At 40.4% G+C, this 23337-nt stretch overlaps 2 protein-coding genes across 2 annotated transcripts in view; one reads left to right on the forward strand and one right to left on the reverse strand.

Annotated features, from left to right (window-relative positions):
- Window positions 1–464: 464 nt before the first annotated feature.
- Window positions 465–5863, forward strand: prss35 (serine protease 35). Its single transcript, XM_057339421.1, has 2 exons — window positions 465–681; window positions 3337–5863. The coding sequence occupies exon 2, from the start codon at window positions 3350–3352 to the stop codon at window positions 4595–4597; it is 1248 nt and encodes a 415-aa protein (XP_057195404.1). The 5' UTR covers window positions 465–681; window positions 3337–3349; the 3' UTR covers window positions 4598–5863.
- Window positions 5864–5968: 105 nt separating this feature from the next.
- snap91a (synaptosome associated protein 91a) overlaps window positions 5969–23337 on the reverse strand; it is a 33127-nt gene continuing 15758 nt past the window's right edge. The window contains exons 6-29 of the mRNA XM_057339422.1: window positions 22875–22986; window positions 22655–22761; window positions 22513–22554; window positions 20181–20242; window positions 19982–19987; window positions 18740–18752; window positions 18506–18621; window positions 18327–18409; window positions 17922–17936; window positions 17385–17549; window positions 15791–15865; window positions 13270–13497; window positions 12675–12755; window positions 12397–12465; window positions 12090–12197; window positions 10885–10956; window positions 10583–10759; window positions 9168–9404; window positions 9048–9072; window positions 8684–8777; window positions 8291–8377; window positions 8125–8205; window positions 7929–8023; window positions 5969–7845 (exon numbers count right to left, since the gene is read on the reverse strand). Of these exons, the coding sequence (XP_057195405.1) occupies window positions 7937–8023; window positions 8125–8205; window positions 8291–8377; window positions 8684–8777; window positions 9048–9072; window positions 9168–9404; window positions 10583–10759; window positions 10885–10956; window positions 12090–12197; window positions 12397–12465; window positions 12675–12755; window positions 13270–13497; window positions 15791–15865; window positions 17385–17549; window positions 17922–17936; window positions 18327–18409; window positions 18506–18621; window positions 18740–18752; window positions 19982–19987; window positions 20181–20242; window positions 22513–22554; window positions 22655–22761; window positions 22875–22986 (2142 nt within the window). The 3' untranslated portion in view covers window positions 5969–7845; window positions 7929–7936. The remainder of the gene's footprint in view (window positions 7846–7928; window positions 8024–8124; window positions 8206–8290; window positions 8378–8683; window positions 8778–9047; window positions 9073–9167; window positions 9405–10582; window positions 10760–10884; window positions 10957–12089; window positions 12198–12396; window positions 12466–12674; window positions 12756–13269; window positions 13498–15790; window positions 15866–17384; window positions 17550–17921; window positions 17937–18326; window positions 18410–18505; window positions 18622–18739; window positions 18753–19981; window positions 19988–20180; window positions 20243–22512; window positions 22555–22654; window positions 22762–22874; window positions 22987–23337) is intronic.

The following is a 23337-nucleotide window of genomic DNA, read 5'->3' on the forward strand; positions in this document are numbered from 1 at the left end:
ACTATGAAACATCCAAAGTGAGGGGCAGCTCACAGCACCCCAAAACATGAATAAACACAAAACGTACCCATGTTTGTATACAACAGTTTGCATAAATGTGCACGCAAATGTTGAGGCATCCATTTAATTTAAAGACCCCCTCCTTTCGTGTTTACCACATCGTTTACACTGAGACAAGTGTCACTGATGTGGGAACGTGACAGAACTTCAATAAAGCGCGCTGCTGCGCTATTGTGCGCACAGTGGAACGAATCATCGTCCATATCCAATGAAAGCTCCTTTGAAGAAATGGAATGAACGAGTCTTTGAATATGACAAAAAAGAGTTTTATTCAGAATCTTAGAGTTATTATGGTGAGAGCCGAACTCAAACTAAGTTCACTTTCTCCGCTCCATCGTTGAAGGCATGATGGTCCCTCCCCTACACGAAATCCTTTGTGAAAATCTTTTGGGACTTTTTTCCTCCCGTTCCTTTAAACGTCAAGTGTAATTCCTACCGAGGACTTCGTCTCTGTGCTCTCCCTGTCTTGAAGGTGGAGCAGATATGAGAAGAAACCGACTATCAACTAACCAAGAAGAAGAATTCTGAGATGAAAATTCATATATCTCCAAACGCTGCTTCCTTTTAAATAACAAACACCCCTTTGAGGATTTAACATATCCATCAATCGAATGATAGCAGGTATGATGCTTTTCACCTTTTAGTCAGGGTTATCACTGGTGGCATATAGGCCTTCTGAATTGGGTGTATGAAATACATTTGCAAAGGTTTTCGTTTACGAGTCCTAAATTATCATGGTCGTCTAGATCTTTTGACAAAGTTTCAAAAGTTAAGTGCTTCGTTGCAGCCTGTGCAAAATATATATAAAAAAACATCTTTATTTCTAGTCAATCGTGATTTTGAAAACATATTTTGAAACATAAGTAGCTGGATTGCAGAGATTCTGTCTGTAAAATATGTGTTTTATTTTCTGAGAGGAAAACGGAGAAAATACAAACTGCATAGATCAATAAAAAGATTGTAAACAACTCAATTCATACATTTTTTCATTAAAAATGAGAAAATGCTTTACTTCTGCGTAAGTTTGCTTTAAACTACCACTTGCAAAAATGTACCATGGTAACCTAAGTGTTCAGTAAAATATCACATTTAATAGCCTATAGGCTACGTACTGTATAAAGGTGATGATCAGCTGAAATTATGATAATTTATTAAGGAAGAGTATCTACTGATAACTGAAAATGTTCTTGCATGAATGACTGACAGTAAGAGAAAGCCACGCATTGAGCCAACTGTAAATGAACTAACCAGTCGATATCAATGTCATTTCAAGTGAGACCAACAGCGCCACCATTTGATTGAACAAAATAATGCTTGAAAATGTGCAGATCTGCTTTTTGACTCTGAACGGAAAAAGGGGAGATGCTGACATGGAAGGGAAATTTTCTGCTTCGTAAAAAAAATCCCTCCTAGTCTTTTCTAAAGCAGAAAGCTTAAGACATACCTCTTTAATCTACCCAGCTGTTGCTCTGCATTAGCAAGACATGTTGTTTAGGCTATTAGTCAACGGCGGTGTCATAGAGATGTTTCTGCAGTGATGGACGAATGTCAGATTTTAGTTTCTCACCACATGCGAGAGACTGTTGATTTTGAATTATTTATAAGGCTCAGACTGTCTGCACATTTTATCATTCAGTGTTTCTGGAATTGACTATGACCTCAGTGAGAGCTTCACCTCCACCCGACTCTTCATTTGGTTTGTCATTGCCTTGATCCATAGCCACCCTTACACACATCCATACACCCACACATTTTTCCTCACATGATGTAGGACGGTTTTGTCTGCGGAGACAATCCATGCAGACATGAGACATGCAGTTGAGATGGTCCACAGAGCAAAGGGTGGGTATGAAAAGTGGGGTTTTGGAAAGTATACGAAATCAAGATAGATAATAGATAATAATCTATTATATTATATCTATTATATAATAGATAATAATCTATTATAGGATGAATGTGAGCTTGCTGACAGTGTGTCTGTGAAATGCTTAACTTTGTGCTTTGCCCATTGTGTATATGCTTTTGTGTGTGGGTGCATAATCATTTCTGCCATGATGCACACACTGTATACTGTACATCTGGAAAATGTATTGTGCCATTGGAAATACTGTTGGCTCGTTTTTCCTAATTAAGTGACTTTATGAAAGCGTTTGGTAACCTGCATATAACAGCTTCTGGGAAACAATAGTCATTTCAGTTATTGGAAAAAGGATGGTCTGGTGAAAAAAATGAAATGCACCCACATTTAAAACTCATTTAAAGAAAGCTGCAGCTCAATACATTGATGAATGCAGAAGTACTGTTTGGATCGTTTGTGTATTGACGTTGTTTTAATGGAAATGTATAAAATGCTGAATGTTTCTGTTGATTAGATTTCAGACATAAAAATATCATTAAGTCAAAAGAAAAAAAATCTAAGTGTTTATGTTGAAATTTAGTCTTCTGATTTATTGGCAATGTAACTAATTGTATTACCATCAGAGCCCTGATATTTTGACATTTAGCAGGACAGTAGGGAACGTTTCCAAGCCACTAACTCTGACTCACAGGGTCAATAATCTTACACTCCCTGCCACAAAACTTCAGTCTCCACATACAGCGTAATTTCCCTTGAGCTGTAGATTTTCTTCTGTCAGCCTGGCGCAGGACTATTTGTGTGCTATTTTATCTGTTTAGTCTCCAAAGCTAGTACAGCTAATTTGGCACGTAAGAGTTGTTTTACTTATTTTTCACAGTTTAACAGATGAAAATGCTTTGCGTCTTAAACGGAAATTTGAGTTGTTTTCATAAGTTTGTTTAGGAATCTGTGAGAATGTTGTTGTTGGTCTAATAGGTAAATTACGATTGGGTCTAAATATCTGTGGTATGGTATGTTATAATAGGAGTAAGACATAGGAATGCTGTATAGAAGACAAATTCCGATCAGAAGTGTAAGTGCAAAGCCCTTGAAGTGGGAACTCTGGGACTCTTGGACATACTTTTCGAATAGAAGAAGAATCAAAAAGATTTTTTCACAATGATCTTCAAGGGCGCAAATTTCCCCATCGGACTTCTGAAGTAGTGCTTCATGTCTTATTATTTGTCTCCCCCTAGTGGTCACGCCTGGATTGTTTTGATTATGAGGAAATTACGTCCCAGTTGGACATCCTGTTTTATTAAAATAATATACCGTATATTCTTACTTCTTTAGCGTGTGTTCTTCAATATTTCCCAATGACAATAATGCCCCGTTCTTCAGTATCTGACTGTATTTCTCTTGTTCTCTTTTGGAACCAGGGGTTTCTCTACCATGGGCCCGGTACCCTTAAAACTCCTGCTCTCCATCTCGGCACTAGCTGTGCTGGTGGCTGCAGCAGTGAACGATGCCACAGGTGATGACGAGTACACCTGGCCGCAGAAGAAGGTGCCTCTTGTACAAGAAAAGCGAACGGTTCGTCTGGACAGCTCAGAGTTTTCGGCCAAACCGCAAAGCGAGCTCCACGGAGTATGTGGCATAGAGTGCCAGCGGGGTCTCCCGGAGCCCAGCCTGGATGATTTAGAGAAGATTCTCTCTTACGAGACGATGTACGACAACGGAACGCGCACCCTCACCACCGTCGCTGTACAGGAGCTGAACGCGAGCGACTGGACGGGAAGCTCTTCGTCGCGCGCTCGACGCAGGCGAGAGGTCTACGGCACGGACACGCGCTTCACCATCGCGGAAAAACAATACTCTCTAAAGTATCCTTTCTCGACGTCTGTGAAGATTTCCACGGGCTGCTCTGGAGTCTTGGTGTCCCCCAAACACGTGCTGACGGCCGCGCATTGCATCCACAACGGCACGGACTACCTGGACGGAGTACAGAAACTCAGCGTCGGTGTGCTGAAAGAGCGATCTCGCCGGAGGAAAGGCAAAAAAGGGAAAGGGCGGAAGGGAAAGGGACAGAGAAATAAAATAGAAGAAACAGAGGAAGAGGTCGCAGAGACGCACGAGCGCAAGGGCAAAGGAAAAGGAAGGAGAAACCGCAGCCGGAGGAGCGCAGTTTCCGAGCAGCCCTCGTTCCGCTGGACGCGGGTGAAACAGATGCAGGTACCGAAGGGCTGGTTTAAAGGCATTTCCGAAAGCGTTGTGGCCGACTATGATTACGCCATTCTGGAGCTCAAGAGGGCGCAAAAGACCACCTTCATGGATCTAGGTGTCATACCCTCAGTCAAAAAGCTGCCAGCTGGCCGTATCCACTTCTCAGGCTTCGACGATGACCGGCCGGGCAACCTGGTGTACCGCTTTTGCTCTGTATCGGAGGAGTCCAACGACTTGTTGTACCAGTATTGCGATGCCAAGCCCGGTTCCAGCGGGTCGGGCGTCTACATTCGTCTCAAAGAACCCGGCAAGAAGAAATGGAAGAGGAAGATCATCGGGGTTTTCTCGGGTCACCAGTGGGTGGATGTGAACGGGGTTCAACAGGATTACAATGTGGCGGTGCGAATCACGCCGCTGAAGTACGCACAGATCTGTCATTGGGTGCACGGGGACTCCAGCAAGTGCCACGCAACCTGAGAGACCCCAGACAACTTCACTGCCTCCCATTTGCGCACTTCACAAACTGCTAAAACTCGTGAATTCATCACAAAAGTCATGAACTATTCCAAGTAAGGATATTTTGATACCATAATTTATTTTACTAGATACCTTTTGGTTTGAATCAATTGTGTATTTCTAGTCTGTCTTATCAAAGATTAGGTCATAAACGTTATCATTTTGAATTAGAAAGTAAGTGTTGTTTTGCCATGGGAGGCATTTATTTGGTCCTAGGTGTAGCAGTCTGACTAATCGACACAGGAAAATACTTTTTTTCTGAGAGAAGCTGTTTATTTGTGGATTTACTTTTTAAAGAACGTATCTGCCTATTGATGCTGTTTTCTTTTTTAAAGCGTTTTGTTTCTGTAGGTTATCATTATATAAATGTTATGGTTGTGTGTCTTTGATGACTAAACTGTAAACTGTCTTCATGGGCTTCCATTGACATCTATGTTGCTGTCTTCTGTAACAATGCAGACAGTTAACTACCTTCAGGTTGTCCTTGTTGATTTCTGGTGCTAATTTAATTTTTAATACAAAACATCAGAGGACCTGTCAGAGTAACAGGCTACTGTAGAACTGTAAGTATGTATTTAATGTAAAGCGTGGATTAGTGTAAAACCACACATTGCTTTCAAAACTACACAGGGTTATTTAAAGTTTACTATAGTCATTGGTAAATATCATTAGATTTTTTGTAATTACGATATGGAGGAAAGCAATATAGGAAATGTAAAAATCGTAATATAAATTTGCATTTTTTTTTTCAAGGTTGGTTAAAAATCTTTGTACTTTTTAAGGACCAAATAAACTGAGATTTATGTTGGTCTAAGAGGACAAAAAAAACTGTATTTGTTTTTCCATAATCCAACAACTGCTAAATCAAATGACATTCCATTATGAAAATGAATCATGGTTTTACTACAGTAATTGAGTAAGACCAGTTATATATACACAATGGCTAATCATTAAAGGAATAGTTTACCTTCAAAATGAAAATTCCGTCATCGTTTACTTCCCATGTTGTCAATTTTCTTTCTTCTGCAAAACAAAAGATATTTTGAAAAATGTTGGTAATCAAAAACCATTGGCACCCATTGACTTCTATTGTATGGACACAAAACCAATGCAAATCGATGGGTACCAACGTTTTCTTGTTACCAACATTTTTCAAAATAATGTGTTCTGCAGAAGAAAGTCATACAGGTTTGAAATGACAAGAGGGTGTGTAAATAATGACATAATTTTAATCTTGAAGGTGAACTATTTCTTTAAATATGAAAAGGACAACATGCATCTTACAAAAAGATGTTATCTCTGTTGAAAACAGACACTGGAACTCAGGTGGGCAATTCTTCCCATCAGTGTTTATTGCATCTCAAAGGGCTTACATGCACTATGTAGAGGTGTCAATATGAATCGAAAACTGAAAATAAATACATTTTGAGAATTGCAAAAAGAGAGATCCGAATATCTGCCTTTGTCATGTCCATGACAACAAAGGGAATATTGAGTTCTAGAGAGTTCCTACAGGGATGTCCATTCTGTAACACTGTTTAACAGTGACAACCTCTGAAAACAATTGCAAAGATCTAAGAGTCTATCACTGCTAATAAAACCGCACGTGCACCTAAGCCCTGTATCGTCCAGAATGAAAACACTCCCTTTTCATAAAACCAGTGTTTTCATTCTAGATTTCTGCTCCGCACTCCATTCAACTACAATATCCCACTCATCAACAGAGGGCGCATGATTTGACCATCACGTATGGTCAAATGGCTATATGGGAGGGTAAGACTGAGAAACAAACCTGTGAATGGTTCTTTTACAATTATACAAAATAACACTACATGTACCAGCTTCAGTTTGAAATTCTCACAAGCACAAGGAACTATATAAGAGACTCAAACACAGCATTCCACTGACTACAACTGTAAAATTTGGGGGAACATCCAGATAACCAGTTTAACAAGTTGCTGTACATATTGGTTATGTCATTAAGAGATTGCAAAAGGCCTTTCTCAGAGATAATCTGAGATTAGGAGCGCAGAGATAAAAGGGACAGTTCACCCAAAAATGAAAATTCTGTCATGAATTACTCACTCTCCAGTTGTTCCAAACCGGTATGAATTTCTTTGTTTGGTTGAACACAGAGAAAGATATTTGGAAGAGTGCTTGTGACAGAAACAGTTGACAACGGTAGTCAAAAGTGCCCCAGAACTGTTTGCTGTCCTACATTTTTCAAAATATCTTTTTTTGTGTTCAACCGAACAAAAAAAAGCAATTTTTCCTACTATGGTAGTCAGTGGGGTCCAAGAACTGTTTGGTTACCAGCATTCTTCCAAATATCTTTCTCTGTGTTCATCAGAACAAAGAAATTTATACAGATTTGGAACAACTCGAACGGGAGTAAACGATGACAGAATTTTTATTTTTGGGTGAACTGTCCCTTTAAGTGTTGTTTAATGAGATAAACCAAATGGATGCAAGTATGCTAACAGTGGACTGACAATAAAACTACAGCGTTACAAAAAGGACATGTTACCACCAATAGGGTTATCTATGTGGGATAGAGGAGCCTGGATATGTTATTACTTTATACATATTCATATATATTTATATTCATATATATTTTTAAATTTGTAAACAACCATGTCAATCGATTATGGAAGATGACAAACTGACTTCTTATAACTTGACTACCAGGTTCACATCAATAAGTTGCTCACAGAGTCTGTTTGGTCAATATGCAGTGTACCTTTCGCGAATGATAAATTGCACACTGCTACCAAAGAACATACAAGAAATAGCGCACAAATGAACATATTTCGGGTGGGCTGTCACATCAGGGAGGCCCCAAAAGTACAGTTGAGGGGAACATACGTACATCATTCATTTCATACTTAAACACTGGAAAAAAGTTGACTTACATACACTTTTTTTAATCTTTCATCACCATTTGTGTTTTTTAAATAGTTTTGTTCTGTTTCATTAAAACAAAAAAACATTGAAATAAGCACACCGTCATTTATCGGCTTGTTTTTCTCTACAATTCACTTCACAGTTTGTGCTACAACATGACACAGGTATGCTGGGCAGGGCGGAGTGGATTTGAGGGGATGTTGAGGGGGCATCAGTGGATCTCTAGCTGAGGGGTCCTCAGGCATCTGGGGGTGTAAACAGACAGCAGCCCTCTCTCAGTGGAGCTCAATCTTTGAGGAAAAATACTGAAAACAGAACAGAGACGAAATGTTGTATTATATTGCTCTATAAAGTGAAATAATGTTGAATAATGTCTTATTGAAAATACCTGAGGGATTATAAGAAATCCTTGATGTTGAGATCTGCAAGGGGGTCCTTGGTGGGAGGCTTTTTGGGGCTCTGAACAGCTGGCCCTGGAGACAACTGTGAAGACAATGGGAAAGAAATACGCAGGATGATTTCAAATCAAGATCAAGAATAGAAAGTGTTTGTTTTTTGTGTGTGTTTGAGAATAAGTTGTTTACAGGTGCTCCTGGCCCTATAAATGGCGGCCTCATCATGGGTTGACCCATCATCATGGGAGCACCCACTCCTGCTGCTGCGGGCTGAGAGAACGATGAAGAGGAGTAATGAGACAAAACAATACAGAGACCCTGTTGATTTGTTCTGTCGTAAGGGATGATTTCTCACCATGCCAAAGCCTGGCTGTGCTGCCATGGGCGGTGCCATAGCTCCAGGAGGGGCGGCAGCACCTGGGGCTCCAGGAGAAGAGCCAGGCTAAATGCAACCACGAGAGAAATCAGAATCATGACAAAATGTAAAAACAAACGTAACCCTCTGTTAGTCCTCTTTCACTTTTGACCAAAAAATATGTTTTGATTTTTTTCACTTTATCAGAATTGTACACAACACAAAAAAAGAAATAAATGGGAAAGGGAAAATTATTTCATATTAATATTATATTAAATGAAAAAATTGATTGTGATTTGTGCATAAATATTAGATTTAGTTAGATTTAAGGTCTTTGGTCACTTTTGACTGGGAGGAATGAACAAGGAGGGGTAAGGAAGGAGCAACTCGTACCATTTGAGCGCCGGGTGTGCCCCAGCTACTTGGGGCTACATGAGGGGTCCAGTTAGCTCCTCCTGTCAGCTTCTTCTCATTCCACTGGTTGTCCCTGTACCAAACAAACAGATGTCAGTTAACGTAATACACATAGATCATTCATAAATGAAACGAGACATTTAAGGGCCACAAAAAATGAAACAAGATTGACTTGTCCTCCAAGGCAAGATAAATCAATTCGCCTGCCACATTGAACTGTCCATATAGGTCAGATTGAGTCATTCATGCCCGCACATGGACATTATAGATAAATGGCAAGATTAAAAGGTATCTATAATAGACACAGAGCAAGAAGAAACACCATGACAAACACAAAACTTACTTCTTTTGATTTCCCATCCCCAAGTCTAGAAAAGAGAAAGAAACGGAAAGATAAGCACTCCCTAACATTCATTGACCCCTACACACCCACCAAGTCTACCATTTTTCATACAGTACATACTTCCAACCAAACTGGCAAGTGAAGAGTCCAAGTCTCCACCAATAGGTTTGACTGGTTGGGCAGGTGCCATTGTCGGGACCATCGCCGGGGTCATCCCCGTCATGACCGGTGCCATTGTGGGCGCAGCAGTGGGCAAAATCCCAGGTGTCACTGGTGTGCTCCCGGCAGCCATAGGAGTCCCGCCTGTGCTCTGAGGCGTTATGGCTGGCATCAGAAGGTCTCCTAATCCATCAAACACTAAGGCGGACACAGAAAAGAGGGGCTTAATAGAAGTAATAATAGATCATCTGTGGGCCACAGCTTCAGAGGCCTGTGCTCTGTTCTGGACAAACAACTGGTCATTGCATAATATGACCAGTCAAATAATGCAGTTCAGAAGTCTAACAGAAGACAGCAACAACATAGAAAATATCCAAAAAAATATTGTAACGTTCAATCTGCATCCAGGTGTTTTTAGGACATGCATTGGGAAGCTGCAAACTAGCAACACATAAGAACATCTTCACAAACGTGCAATTTGTAGCATTGCACATATTGAGTTAAAGGATGCCAGCACAACACAATTGGATACATTCAGTCAGGCTCAGAAGGAAATATCCTCAATGCAGAATCAGTTGGAATGGATGGAGATCTCCTAGTTTGGGGTCCTCCTAAGATCAAAGACCCAAAAATTTTTATTATACAATAAAAAGTTTCAGGTTCTTGGAAAATTAGGCAATGTTGCCACTCGGGGAAATACACTGCAACCAAATAAAAAATCCTTAGTGTACTTAATGAAAATCTATGAAGGAGGAGTTTGGTCCAACCAGACTCAAATTCCTAAAGTTTTACAGCAAAGGTCACCCAAAGGCAAGGCTTATAACACTAAGGCAAGCGATGCATTCTGATGCAGTAATACGGGCAAGCAGGGGGTAAACCGCACAGAGAGGGTCAGAAGACAAAGAAAGTGAAAGCACAACTCTAGTACATTCACAATTCCCGAACCCAGCAGTGTGATTGGGTAAAATGCGACATGCTGCAAAGCCCTGACCGGAGCTCTCTCGCCAACTCACCAAACGCACAGCGGGAGCAAGCAATGAGTCAGAGCAGTATGTGAGGAGGGAGGCACAGAGATAAAGAGAAACCAGGAAAGGTGAGACAGATGAGGAAGTTGAGAAAAAAGCATATTAAGAGAGCAAGAAAGCAGAGCGAGGATGAAACAGAACACAAAGAGATTAAAAGAACAGGAGAAACTGCATTTTAAAAAAGCAACATCCTCTGTATATTACATAACAAGGTCAGCGAATATTGAAGTGCTCATGCAAAAAATAAAGCACTGAGAAGCAGACAAGCTTAAAAGATTTGTTTTGTCAAATAAGGCATAAATTGTTTAACATTTGACAGCACACATATATCAAAAAGAGGCATCGCCTCACCGGATGCGTCAAAGCCACCGGAGGGCGCCGCAGTGGCATTGGCATCGTCTGATGCTGCTGTGGTTGTGGGTACCGGCACAGAGCCAAAGGCATCAAAATCCGCCTCCAGCAGGTCGGCTGGGGCTGAAGATGGCACTTGGGTTGGGGTAACTGTGGGGGCAACTGGTGAAATCAATCCTACAGACATTGAGAGATGAAAGCCAATCAAAATCCATCCATCATCATAAGCACACCCACATCTCACTGAATGGTTCCTCGCGAACACAAAGAAAAAACATTCAGTCAGCATACATGACGCATACCCCCAAGCAGGTCACCTGACGGCGCTCCGGGCCCAATGGTCGGGGAATCCAAGGTGGTGTCCCCAAACGTGTCTGTCCGGGCGACGGACGTCCCACAGCGCAGCATGAAGGAGGAGAAGCATTAGTGAGCCTTACAGCTGCATACACTGAGAGAGGGGCAGATGGAGAGATTGAGCCGAGATCTTCCACCAGACAACACACTCCCACACCAACAACATAAACACTAACGCAGACTGCAATAAACACTGACGCATGTATGCGCAAACATGCATACTGTGTACATTCCCATGCAGTCACATGCACATGATAGCACAGCATGCAAACAGGTCAAACACACACACTGACCAAAAGCCAAAATTAATAACCAAACACCATATGATTTGGTTGAATTTGCAGAAACTACATTATGAATCAGAAGATTATGAAATATAACGGTTATACTTACCAATTCTTAGAGTTCAAAGTCGAAACTTGGAAAATGGTTATATATTCATGCATTTGGCAGACACTTTTATCCAAAGCGACTTGCAGTTCATTCAAGGTACATATTTATATATACAGTATTTACAGCCACGGAAAAATCCAACAGCAATGTGAATGACAACATTTTAACTGTGATAAAAATCCAGGTTATCACATAAAAAAGAATACTTTAACTTTTCCTAAATACATTTACACTACTACTGTTGTATTGCTTAAAAGTCAGTCATATTTGTACATGTATTTAAGAAAAGGTCGAAAATTTGTTTATAATGTGATAACAGTTTTCAAGTGTCTTGTCATGCTGTCAGTCCAACACGTTGCCGTTGTCACTCCTGATGCTTGATTTTGTTGAAACTCAACAAACACTGGACTAGAATGGCCCCAATGCATCTACAAACGCAGATTTGAAATGAAAATTTAGAATGGTCTCTTCAATTTTCCGTGGCTGTATGTGTTATCTTGAATTGAACCCACACCCTTGGTGTTGCAAGTGTCATGCCCCACCGATCTACAGTATTAGAGTTACAGGAACACTGAACAACGAAATCAATGTGAAAAGACTCAACATAAACGTTACGCAACAACCCTTTTACAATTCACAGGTCATTGTAAATCAGAGGATTACACTATTGTGGAAACATGTGGATGTGATCTGTGTATTTAAGCACAACCTCTGCTCTTCTGGATGTGTGTTTTTGTATGATGGAGTTTAAAGGACACACCAAGGAGATCCAGCACAGGTCCGGGCTCGGCTTTAGGAGGAGAGACAGCAGAAGCTGGAGCCGCAGGTGTAGCGGCCACAGGAGCAACAGCTGGAGCAACGAACGAGTCTAAGTGAGAGAAACAAAAAAAGAGAGGACGAATTGCAGTAAATGTGAAGTGCAAGCAAATAAGATTGCAACTAGGGTAAAAATGGTCACATCCTTTTTAGCAATGGAGAAAACGTCACATATTATTTCAATGTCAGGTTTGTACCCTATTAGCGAAAAGAATAAAACTTCTGTTTAGCGACAAAGATCAGACACTCACCAGACAACAGATCACCAGTCACACTGGCCTCAGGCAGAGGTGAAGGCCCTCGAGAGACAGCGGGAAGATCTTAAGACAGAGCAGGAAGATGAAGAGAAAATACGAGCGAAATCAGACGGGTGCATGAGCACACGAAGGACACAAATTCGTGCTTTTGAGGGCGCAAACATGCACAAGTCCACGTTCCACTATGAGGACAACCCAAGACGGAGAGGGGCAAAAACAGATGTGAAGACTATAACAGACGAGACGTAAAGTACGGCAGTCAATTCCTGTACCTGCACCGAATAGGTCTACGCTAGGAGTGGTTGCTTTGGGCTCTGTGGAGGAGCTTTGTTCAGGCATAGAATCAAACATATCTATAAACAAGGACACACATATGCGTTATGATTCTAGGCAGTCCATATCATCACAGACACAACGGAGAGCGAGAGAGGGAAAACCTTGTTTTGTTTGCATATTTCAGAACTTTGCAGAAATATCAACATGTACGTTGTACAATGGGCTAACTTATAGCATGAATCGATTTCAATGAACATTCGGATTGAGGTCAAAACGTTTGCAGGGCACTGCAAATCCTGGATTTTGACCAACTGCAGTGCATTTAAAGGCCAAATGTGAATCGGGGAAGTTGACCACCCTTTTTCAAGCTAGACAAATACAATTTAAAACTTAATTTTTGATCATTTTGATCAACATTGCACCTCTGCAATGAAGGTGGTTAAGGCCGCGATTCACTCGGAGACCAGAATGACCAAAATAAACAATAAATCGTAATGAGAACAAAAAAAAAATCGTAACAATGTTAGGGAACTAGTTAGAGCATAATGCAGAGTAGAGCAAACACAGGCAGAGTTACAGCAGAGATATTACCACTAAAGAGGTCTAGTGTCGGAGCGGCCGCGGGCTCAGTCGTCGCAGATGTTGCGGATGCGGTGGCGGTGGGTGGAGAGGAAGCAGCAGGAGCCACTGTCGGCGAGATGCTCGCTTCGGCACTAGTAGGGGATGTGACCTCAGTGACTGCGCTCTCTACGGGTTTCATGGCAAAGAGGTCCAGCTCTGGAGCGACGCTCGCACTCCCCTCAGACGTGGCCCAGGGGTCTTTATTGGGGAGGGGTGACAATGGAATGGGGAAGGTTCGTTAAATAACAAACAGTGCAAATGAAAAGAGGAAACACACGGAAAGCTCACAACTTCAGGAGTGCTGAGGTCAGGGTTAGGGAGGAAATGGAATCCGCCACGTTTAGGGCACTATTAACCGCAGTACAACCATGAGAGTGTTAAAAACAGTTCAATATTCTCCTACTTGGTAAAAATTCAAATAAAAACAAGGTTTTATTAATGTTACAGTTCAAACACAAAGGTCAAATATCTCTTGTAGCATGCAACATTATGTATAGTAAATACATCCACTCATGAAAATAAACATTTAGGTTAGAATGAATCACTGATACTGAACATATAATTGATCAGGGAACGAAAACAAGACTGGTGGGTATTTGGATGCGAGTCGATTAATATGGTTAACACAGCAGTGAAACAAGCTATGGAGGATCATTTTGACAGGACAGAAGGATGCGAGCTGCGACTTGAGATCTCTCAAGCAGGTCATGGACAGAATGATGAATCCTTATGTGCAAGCAAAAGCAGGGTTTAATAACTAAAGCAATGCAAAGAAAAATCCAATTAGAGGCACAAGCATACAGTATACAGTAACGTCAAAAAGCGATGTCGTCTTTGCTCTTTATTTATTTGAAAATATTTTCAAAGATCTTGTATTCGTGTTGCACAGTTGCGTTTGGAGTGTAAAGTAAAGCTCAGCCTTGAGAAGAATTTAAGGAGGCTCGGCAAAAGATTATACACACCGCTTGAGCAAAGCTTATTGATTCAAGGTCCAGGAGACTTGGTACAAAATATGAATGATGAATATTTTGAATAACAAATAAATGTCTATGCCCTTTTCTATGTTTATCTATGCATTTTTTGGATATTCAAATAAAAGCATATGTGACCCTGGACCACAAAACCAGTCATAAGGAGCACGGGTATAGTTGTAGCAATAGGCAACAATACGATTTTCTTTTATGCCAAAATCATTAGGATATTAAGTAAAGATCATGTTCCAAGAAAACATTTTTTAAATTTCCTACCATAAATATATCGTAAATGCAGCAAAATCGTGACCAAAAATGGCAGAAACATGCCTACAAACTGCCCGCTCTTTGGGAATTACCCACTCAAATTTGGCATTGATGTAAAGCTTAGAATTTCATCTATTCCGTATCTATTTCCGTATCTATTCTGCACAACGTCATGACAGCGGTAAGCCCAGAGAGAGAGTTAAAACAAACCTGTTTCTTTCTGATGGACAACTTTAAAGGCGATTTTCTCAATATTTTGATTTTTTGCACCCTCAGATTCCAGATTTTCAAATTTTGCCAAAAATGGTCTTATCCTAACAAACCATACATCAATGGTAAGCTTATTTATTCAGCTTTCAGATTATGTATAAATCTCAATTTCAAAAAATGGACCCTCATGACCAGGGTTTTGTGGTCCAGGGTCATTTATTCCCTAATACTGTCATGATTCTGTCCTTCTGGTCATGAATTTCCTAGTTCTGTGGACAGAGTCATGACAGTACCATGTCTGTGTGCCTGTTTTGTTATGTGTGGAAGACACGTGGCTATTGTGTTCACCGTGTACCACGTGTTTCTCATCATTGGCCCCGCCCTCTCGTTCCCTCGTTAGCTTCCCCTCAGTGTTTCATTCCCATCACCTGCCCGTCACTAGCCTTTTGTCATTTTCCCTCATTAGTATTCCCTTTATATTCCCTTTGTATTCAGTCTCCCCTTGTCGGTTCATTCCTTTACCCTGCCCTACCTCTCCTCGTATGTGGATTCCCGTGTTCCTGGTTTGCTGTGTCCCAGTTGTGTTATTGGACTTTTTATTTGGATTCTCTTGGACTTTGTTTGCCCCTTGAAGTAGTTTTTGATTAGATTTTTATCGTGTTTTCTCGTCGTGGGTTTTTGTTTCATCTTTGAATAAATATTTTCTGTTAACCCTTTGTCTGCCTGCGCCTGGGTTCTCAGCCTTAGCATTCCTGACAAATACGCTGTACTGGGCGTTTTTGCCAGATAATTTCTAATAATCTTCTATACTCATCTAACCTGAGGGGGCATAAAATGCAAATGTTGTACGAATATGCCCCTCCAGGACATCACTTTTAGCCACTACTGTACACACACACACACTGTACATACATAACCGCTGACACACGCAAAGTAGTTGAAACTTTCAGCCATTGAAACACACAGGCACACACATAAATCTTTATATAAACACAACGAAGAGCGGGGGTGTTAATTAATCTTGTGTATGGATAAGCACCCACCAGATCCGCCACATGCAGCAGCTGCTGGGGCCACGCCCTCGCTCGGACCATCGCCTGGGGAGGGGGCAAATGCGTCTGGACCAAACCAGACCAACAAAAGCCAACAGAGAAAAAAAGGGCATGAAGCGAGAAAGACAGGCAGAGAAAGAGATTTCAATGTCAGTGACATAAAATGAACAGGAACACTCTATACAACCAAACTGGCAATAAGAAATGACCAATCTAGGCTGTATACAGTTAACTTCAGTGTGTCTATAGTCTGTACACACTGAGAGAAATGAGTTGGGCCGCGTACCACATCCTGTCAATGACTTTTGGTCAAAGTGTATGCCATTGACAGCATGACTCCTGTGAGCTAAAGCAATGATGGACTACGAGGCGTATTTCACACCATCGTGACTCAATTGACTGCGATTTTGATAATGAAGCCAGGTAGGATTTATTTCCTTTATTAGCAAAATAAAAAACAGCCATTGATTTAATGGGATAATTAAATCAATTGAATTCACAGCTTTGAACAGCACAAGGTATATAAAGTTCAGAAAACTGAAGTTAATATACCTTACATTCTGAAACACTTGTTTCTGATTGGTCAGCTGCAGCACTTTGTGGTCAGATATTTTCTTACGATGGCTAAACTAAATATTTGACCACTGTCCCTGACAATCAATTTCCTACAATGCAGTAAGCTCCATGTATCTTATCTATCCTCTCTCATAAACAAATTATTTCAATTCAAATCAATAATGTCCAGTTATGTATTTCTTTTGTAAGTAGCCATGTAATGAGTGGGATAATGAGCGGGCAGCCGGTAATTATCGTAAAATTAACCTCTTTAGGATGATACAAAACCCATCTGCTTCACTCGAGGTCCTAATCACCTTGTTTGGTTGTGAAAATTCTCCATTAGCAACACATATACCATAATACAAAAACAAAACATAAGACGTGAGCTAACCTTGACTTGAAATATTCATATGGTATCAAATTCAGGTGAACTAAGGTGAGCAGTTATTTGTCCTGTACCAAGATGTCTGTCATGCCTTTGAAATCAGTGCTTAAGAATCGCTACGAAAGCTTTCAAGCTAATCATACGTGATCTAATCAGTAGTTTTCTTCATTATACAAATTGATTATAGCTGTACAGTCCAATCCACTCAACGGATCATTTTTAATCAACACAAGGGACGTAAAGTCACAAACTGTACTGAAATCAGCCATAAAAGAATGTTAAAGAAACAGTTTACCCCAAAATGAAAATTCTGTCTTCATTTACTCACCCTCAAGTTGACCAAATCTGTATACATTTCTTTCTTTCGATGAACATCAAACATATATTTGGGAAATATATTTGGAAGAATGCTTGTAACCAAACAGTTCTTTGCCACCACTGACTACCATAGTACACAAAAGAAGATATTTTGAAGAATGTAGGAAAGCAAACAGCTCTGGGGAACTTTTGATTACCATTGCCATTTTTCCTACTATGGTAGTCAATGGTGGCCAAGAACTGTTTGGTTACAAGCGTCCACCCAAATATCTTTCTCTGCGTTCATATGAAAGCACACTTAAACCAAGAAACAACCTGACTGACCTCCAAACAGGTCCATGTCTGAAATGGTGGAAGCGGGCGCAGGCACTGGCAGCGAGGCAGCGGCCGGGGCGGCGTTGGCATCAGCCGCTGGTTCATCAGCTGCAGGAGCTGCAGAAGCAGAGTCAGCCTCAGAGAGCGGCGCGTCAGAGCTAGCGGCAGGAGTGTCTGGAACCCCACCACGGCCAAGTCACAAGCAAACCAAAGCATTCAGAGGAGGAAAGTGTAGGATAAAAGAGAGGGAAAGAAGTGATGGTGACAGAAAAAATGATTTTTGTGCATAACGACTTAATAAAGATGTAGCTGGATCAAAAAGACAACAGTGAAGCTTTGGATAATGAAAAGTTTGTTGAAAGAGTTCCTTTTAAGCAGGTCCAACCACTTAGTGCCCGGGGAAAAATAATATCCATTTGGATCAAATGTGCACATGATGGTTCAGAAGCTTCAGAACATAGATGAACTATTTTACTCTGTAACACCTCACACATATTGCTCTGAATAGACCTCTATGCATTAAATGAAACGTAAATCTCTACTCACCCTCTCCCAGCAGATCTGAACCCAAAGCCAAAAAACAGCCAGACAGAGAGGAGATGTAGGGAGAGAAGCAAAAAGAAGAAAGATTGTGTTAGATATAAGCACTACCGATACTGATCCCACTTAAATCTTTTCCTCTTTAAAGAAACTGAAGCTTACGAATGGGATTTGAAAAGCTTGGTTGGAGAAACATTTCCCACTATAAACTCTTGAGTGCTCACTTAATAGTCTCCTAAATGGCCTAATTCATTTAAAATAGCCCTGTAGTGCAGCTTTAAGAATGAACTCGCGATATAGTGTCAGTATACGTCGTAAATACACACACTTTTAATCTCTGTAATCATGAACATATTAAATATCAGTTGACCTGAAATGTGACAAATTTCTTAACCCAACCCAACGGCTCACCTCCCCATGATGCTGTGGAAGCAGCGGAACCCCCTGCACTCGGTGCAAGAAGATCGAAATCCACTAGATCATTAAAACCGCTACTGCAAAAAAAGTGGGTAAGAGCGATGGGTCTATAGTCAGAACATATCAAGGATGGTTTTGTTTTTATTTAAAACAACAGGACAGTTTGGACTCACTTGGTGGTGGTTGGAGCTGGGGCTGCTTTGGCAGGTTCTGGTGCTGTAGTGGGCTCAGGAACTGCAGCTGGTTCTGCTGTTTTCGCAGGCGTTCCATTATTTGTAGGAGATCCTTTCTATATGTCATGTTGGATTCATCGTTGGTTGAATTTAATGTACAAAAAACATTACGATGTCTTGAAAATATTACATACATACGTGAAAAACATTGGTAGTTTGCAAGACATTACTTACCTTAGTTGGTGACCTAGTGGTAGAGAGTGAAACAAAGAAAACTTTAAAACAACTTTGAAAAGACGCCAGAAAATAATTTTTTAACCCGGAAGCAGATGTGCAAGGCATTATGCATCAAGGAAAATAAATACATTAAAGCCACAATATGTACATTTGGACCGCTAGATGGTGCACTTTCTAAACAACAAAAGGCGAAGCTAAATGACGTTATGTAGGAGAGCGGAATTATGGGACATGTCGTTTTCACCATCCGGAGGCGTATGGAGATCGCCCATCATGTTCACGGACGAGGTAATGAATTAATTTTATTTTATGTCATCGCAATGAATTAGCTTGCAAGAAACGTGGAATGTAATGCTACGTTAGCCCGCGACTGATATTGGACTTTGTTCATTGGTAGCGTAATGCTACATAGTTTTACGTGTTTAAAACAGTCATACAGTCGTCGTTTAAAAAGTAAACTACGTTTACGCTTTTTTGGGTTTCCTTTACTCGGCAAAGAGTAATCGTGAGCCATAATAACAGAACAACAGATGCTGCGTCCCAGATGCTGTATAACCACTTCTGCATTTGCATGTTGCCATAGTTTCTACAACCGGAAACTGAGGGTTGTGCAGAGCAGCGGATATTAAGTCACTTATATGCGACAAATACAAGGGATACCATTATTTTAAATAGGAATTTCTCTGGATTTGCACATTCTTGGGAACATTTGGGATAATGTAAGTACACAAATGCATGAAATATATCACACTGTGCAAGTGATTTTTGGATATTTCATAACAAAATGATTCCATATTGTGGCTTTAAGACCACGGTTCTATTTTTTCTGAAACAATAATCATGTAAAATGCTAACGGCAAACATGCATACTTAATCTGGGGGGATTCTGTTACATACACCCATGTCCCATGACATTCATGTGAACATTATACACAAAGTTCATATTGACAAATTGACCGGTTCAATAAGTCGATTCCGGGTTGGCAGCATTAAGTTCATTCTGGTTTATTTCTTACAGACTGAACTTAATATTAATAAAGTAAGTAATAATGGACTAAAATGTTTATTCTATAGACAGTGTGAACTTCAGACTGTATTATGTAACAATGCAGATGTTCAAACATCTGTTCCATAGAACTGAAAACTACACAATGATGACAACATAAGCAACAGTACGAAAACACATTCATGTCTGACATAAAGAAATTTTGAAACACACATTGAGGAAAAAATACTTACTCATCACTGTTAACAAAGAAAAGGGACAGTATTACTATTTGTTTTATCATCAGTGGAATAGTTATATGCACTAAATACAGTTACAGTTTAACTAAAAGTAAAAAAGAAGGGAAGGTAAAAAGGAGAAGGGTGGTTTTTTTTATTCTGTAATTCACTAAGTGAACACTTCCATGTTCCTTTAAAGGCCTAACAAACTTACACTTTCTTCCCCTCAAGCGTGTTGAGATGCGTCTCCAGAGACTCCAGCAGACTCTCAGGGGCCTACAGAAGCACAAAACAATCCTGTGTTATAGTGACCTACCATTTAGGACACAACGTTTCCCAAACACAATGTGACGCAGGAGTCAAGCTGTTGAGACTAAGTGAAGATAATGGATGCATAGAGCATAACAACTAAACTAAAATGACAACCAAGTGCATATGTAAGAGATTATTTGTATAGATGTTAACAATAGGCCTGCTGTTTTTATGGTATTAAGATTCACAAAAATACCCTGATGGTTTAAATGCAGACCACAATGCTTTGGTTGATAGTCCCAGTAGAACCCACAATGCACTGCAACATGTTCACTCATGCATTCAGGCACAACAGAGAAATTCACAGCGCATTATTGGCTGGACGTGCCACATAAACGCAGGTGGGTATATCTCATGGGTAAAAATGCCATGCAGTTACAGCTAAATAGGCCAAACAAATGACTCCCTTAAATATGTTAAATTAGCAGTCCATATTTGTTATTGCAGTATGATAACAAAATGCAAAAATGCCTGGTTTTCCGGTTCTACAAAAAGTACAAACACACACACACACACACAATTCACACAATATTTCCAGCAGTAGCAATAAAACCAGGTCTTTATGTCAGAACTCTTATGCATAATTACACTGGGGTCCTAGCACACAGACGGGTGTCTTGAGAACTGCCAGTGAGAAATAAAAACTAAGTAACTTAAATTTCTTCAGATTAAACATCTCCAATGTCAGTATTACACGCAGCTGTGCAACCCAGGCCACAACCCCACCAATGACAACCACTGCCAAATCCAGAACCCAGGCAGTCGTGCACATCTGCCTTTATCATTACCTGTCTGGCATCACCAATCCAAAGTACTCGAAGAAGCAAACCACCCTGGCCAGACATCACGCAGAACATGCTTACAGACATATCTTCCCACTCTCTGCCAGCTTAAAACAATCACTCCTAACAACTTAACAGAGCTTCCACAACTGCAGAAACTGCGTGAGTCAATATGACATCATCAAGGTTTTGAGCTTTAGGTTTTTTTCACAAAATGTGCCAATTTAATCTCAACAACTGAGTTGAAGTGGTTTTCGATAAATATAAAAGTGCCGTTTTTGTTTGTTTGATATTTAGCCAAAACATCATCATACTACTCTCCAAGAAAGAAATGTAATTCAATTTCCTTGTTTTTTTTTTAAATGTTCGAAATCTTGTTTTAAAGGCACCTTGTTTTATGTATTAACAAACACCAAATTCCAGCAATTGTTTGGCTTTTGTTGGATGAATGTGTTAACCCTATTGGTGCTTGTTGGATCTGTGTTAACTCGACAATCTTAAAAATAAAGGTGCTTCCCGATCCCATAGAACAACCTTTTTTTGTCTAAATGGTTCCATAAAGAACCTTTAACATCCGAAGAACCTTTCTGCTCTGTTGGGTTTTTTCTAGCGAAGTTCTTTTTTGACAGAATGGTCCTTTGTGGAACAAAAAATGGTTGGTTTTAAGCACCTTTAATTTTAAGAGTGTACTGTCTGAGTGTCATCATGCTTTTGAAAAACTGTGGAAACTCTGTTCTTGATGGTTCCTCAGCTTGACTAGGATGCAAATGCGGTTGCGGCTAAGTTCGTCGTCTCACACCGCAAGCATTGCTTCTACTCTGCTCATGGTCCTTAAATCACATTCAAGTTCAGCTTCAAAACAGTTTTCGTGTGCAGATTGTTTAACGAGCGCTCATGAGGATTGACTTCAGCTCTTTCCTGGGCTGTAGGCTTCCCAAAAGTGGAATGCACCTGACACTACTCACACTCTCTGCCTGTGTGATCAATCTGCACCTCTGAAATAAGAAGACAGGGTACAGAATCTGTCAATCAGCCGGGGGGTGCAAAGGGCCGCACAGAGGACAGAATGGATCCATGGAACACGTGCCCTTCTGAATGACCTGCTATGTGTAAAACAGGGATGTCTGTCCTGCTGAAATCTCCAGCTTTGGATGATGATTGCTGTGTGTGGATGGTAGCTGTTTTCCAGCTGGTCATTGTCTGGTAAACCATCTTTGACCAGTAACAAACCAGCTACCAGCTAATCACGTTTGAGGTTGTCAAACCGGTTTTTAGAACCTGGTCAGTTTGAAAAAAAATGCTTTTGTCTCTAGGATTTGTAGTCCAAGGTACATGCAACACATAATGTTAAAAACACCACAACGCTTACTGTACATGCTATGTTAGTACTGATGTGGAAAGGGTTGAATGAAGGATGGAAAGAAGAAAAATGCAATCTCATGAAAGCCTCACCTGGGTAAGTTCTGGAATATCGTTTTTGTCAATTCCCACTTGCTGTTGGGAGGGAAAAAAGATAAGGTTATTTGACAACCCCTGAACCACTAATAAAATCTAACATTGAGCAATGTGACAAAACAAACTTAATTTAATTTACCTCAGCGATTTTGAGGAACTCTGAGACTCTGGTCATTCGTGTCAAGAATCTTTTATAGACTTCCAATGCGTCTTTGCACTGTCCTTTCTTCATCTGGAAGAATTTCTCTACAAATATTGAGAAAATATTTTTCAAAATGTACGGGAGAGAGCAAAAAGCGCATTGTTGTTGCATAACTTGCAGAAATGAAACCAACTTGAATCTGAGGAAAACAATGTACCTAAAAGGTTAATGATGCCATCATTGTAGCATGCATACAGCTTGATCAGGTCCTTGAAGAGCAACAGGAACGCAGCATTGATCGCTCCATTGACAAGATCTTTTGGATGAACCTAAAAGAACCAGGAAACCAGAAAGACTGAAGGTCAAGTCAAAGAGGCAAACGCTCTTAACAATTTTTAACTCCTGTCAAAACTTAAAGGGACAGTTCACCCAAAAAAACAAATTCTGTCATCATTTACTCACCCTCGAGTTGTTCCAAATCTGTATAAATGTCTTTGTTATGATGAACACAGAGAAATATATTTGGAAGAATGCTTGTAACCAAACAGTTCTTAGCCACCATTGACTACTGTATGTACCCCAGTGGGAAAAATCACAATGGTAGTCAAAAGTACCCCAGAACTGTTTGCTTCAAAAGATATTCTTTTGTGTTTAACAGTACAAAGACATTTATAAAGCAA

This window comes from Triplophysa rosa, linkage group LG8, assembly GCF_024868665.1.
Source record: "Triplophysa rosa linkage group LG8, Trosa_1v2, whole genome shotgun sequence".
In the NCBI taxonomy this organism is placed as follows: Eukaryota; Metazoa; Chordata; class Actinopteri; order Cypriniformes; family Nemacheilidae; genus Triplophysa; species Triplophysa rosa.

Bases quoted from the DNA above. Each gene is read 5' to 3' on its own strand.
- prss35 (XM_057339421.1), top strand. From the start codon at position 3,350: ATGGGCCCGGTACCCTTAAAACTCCTGCTCTCCATCTCGGCACTAGCT.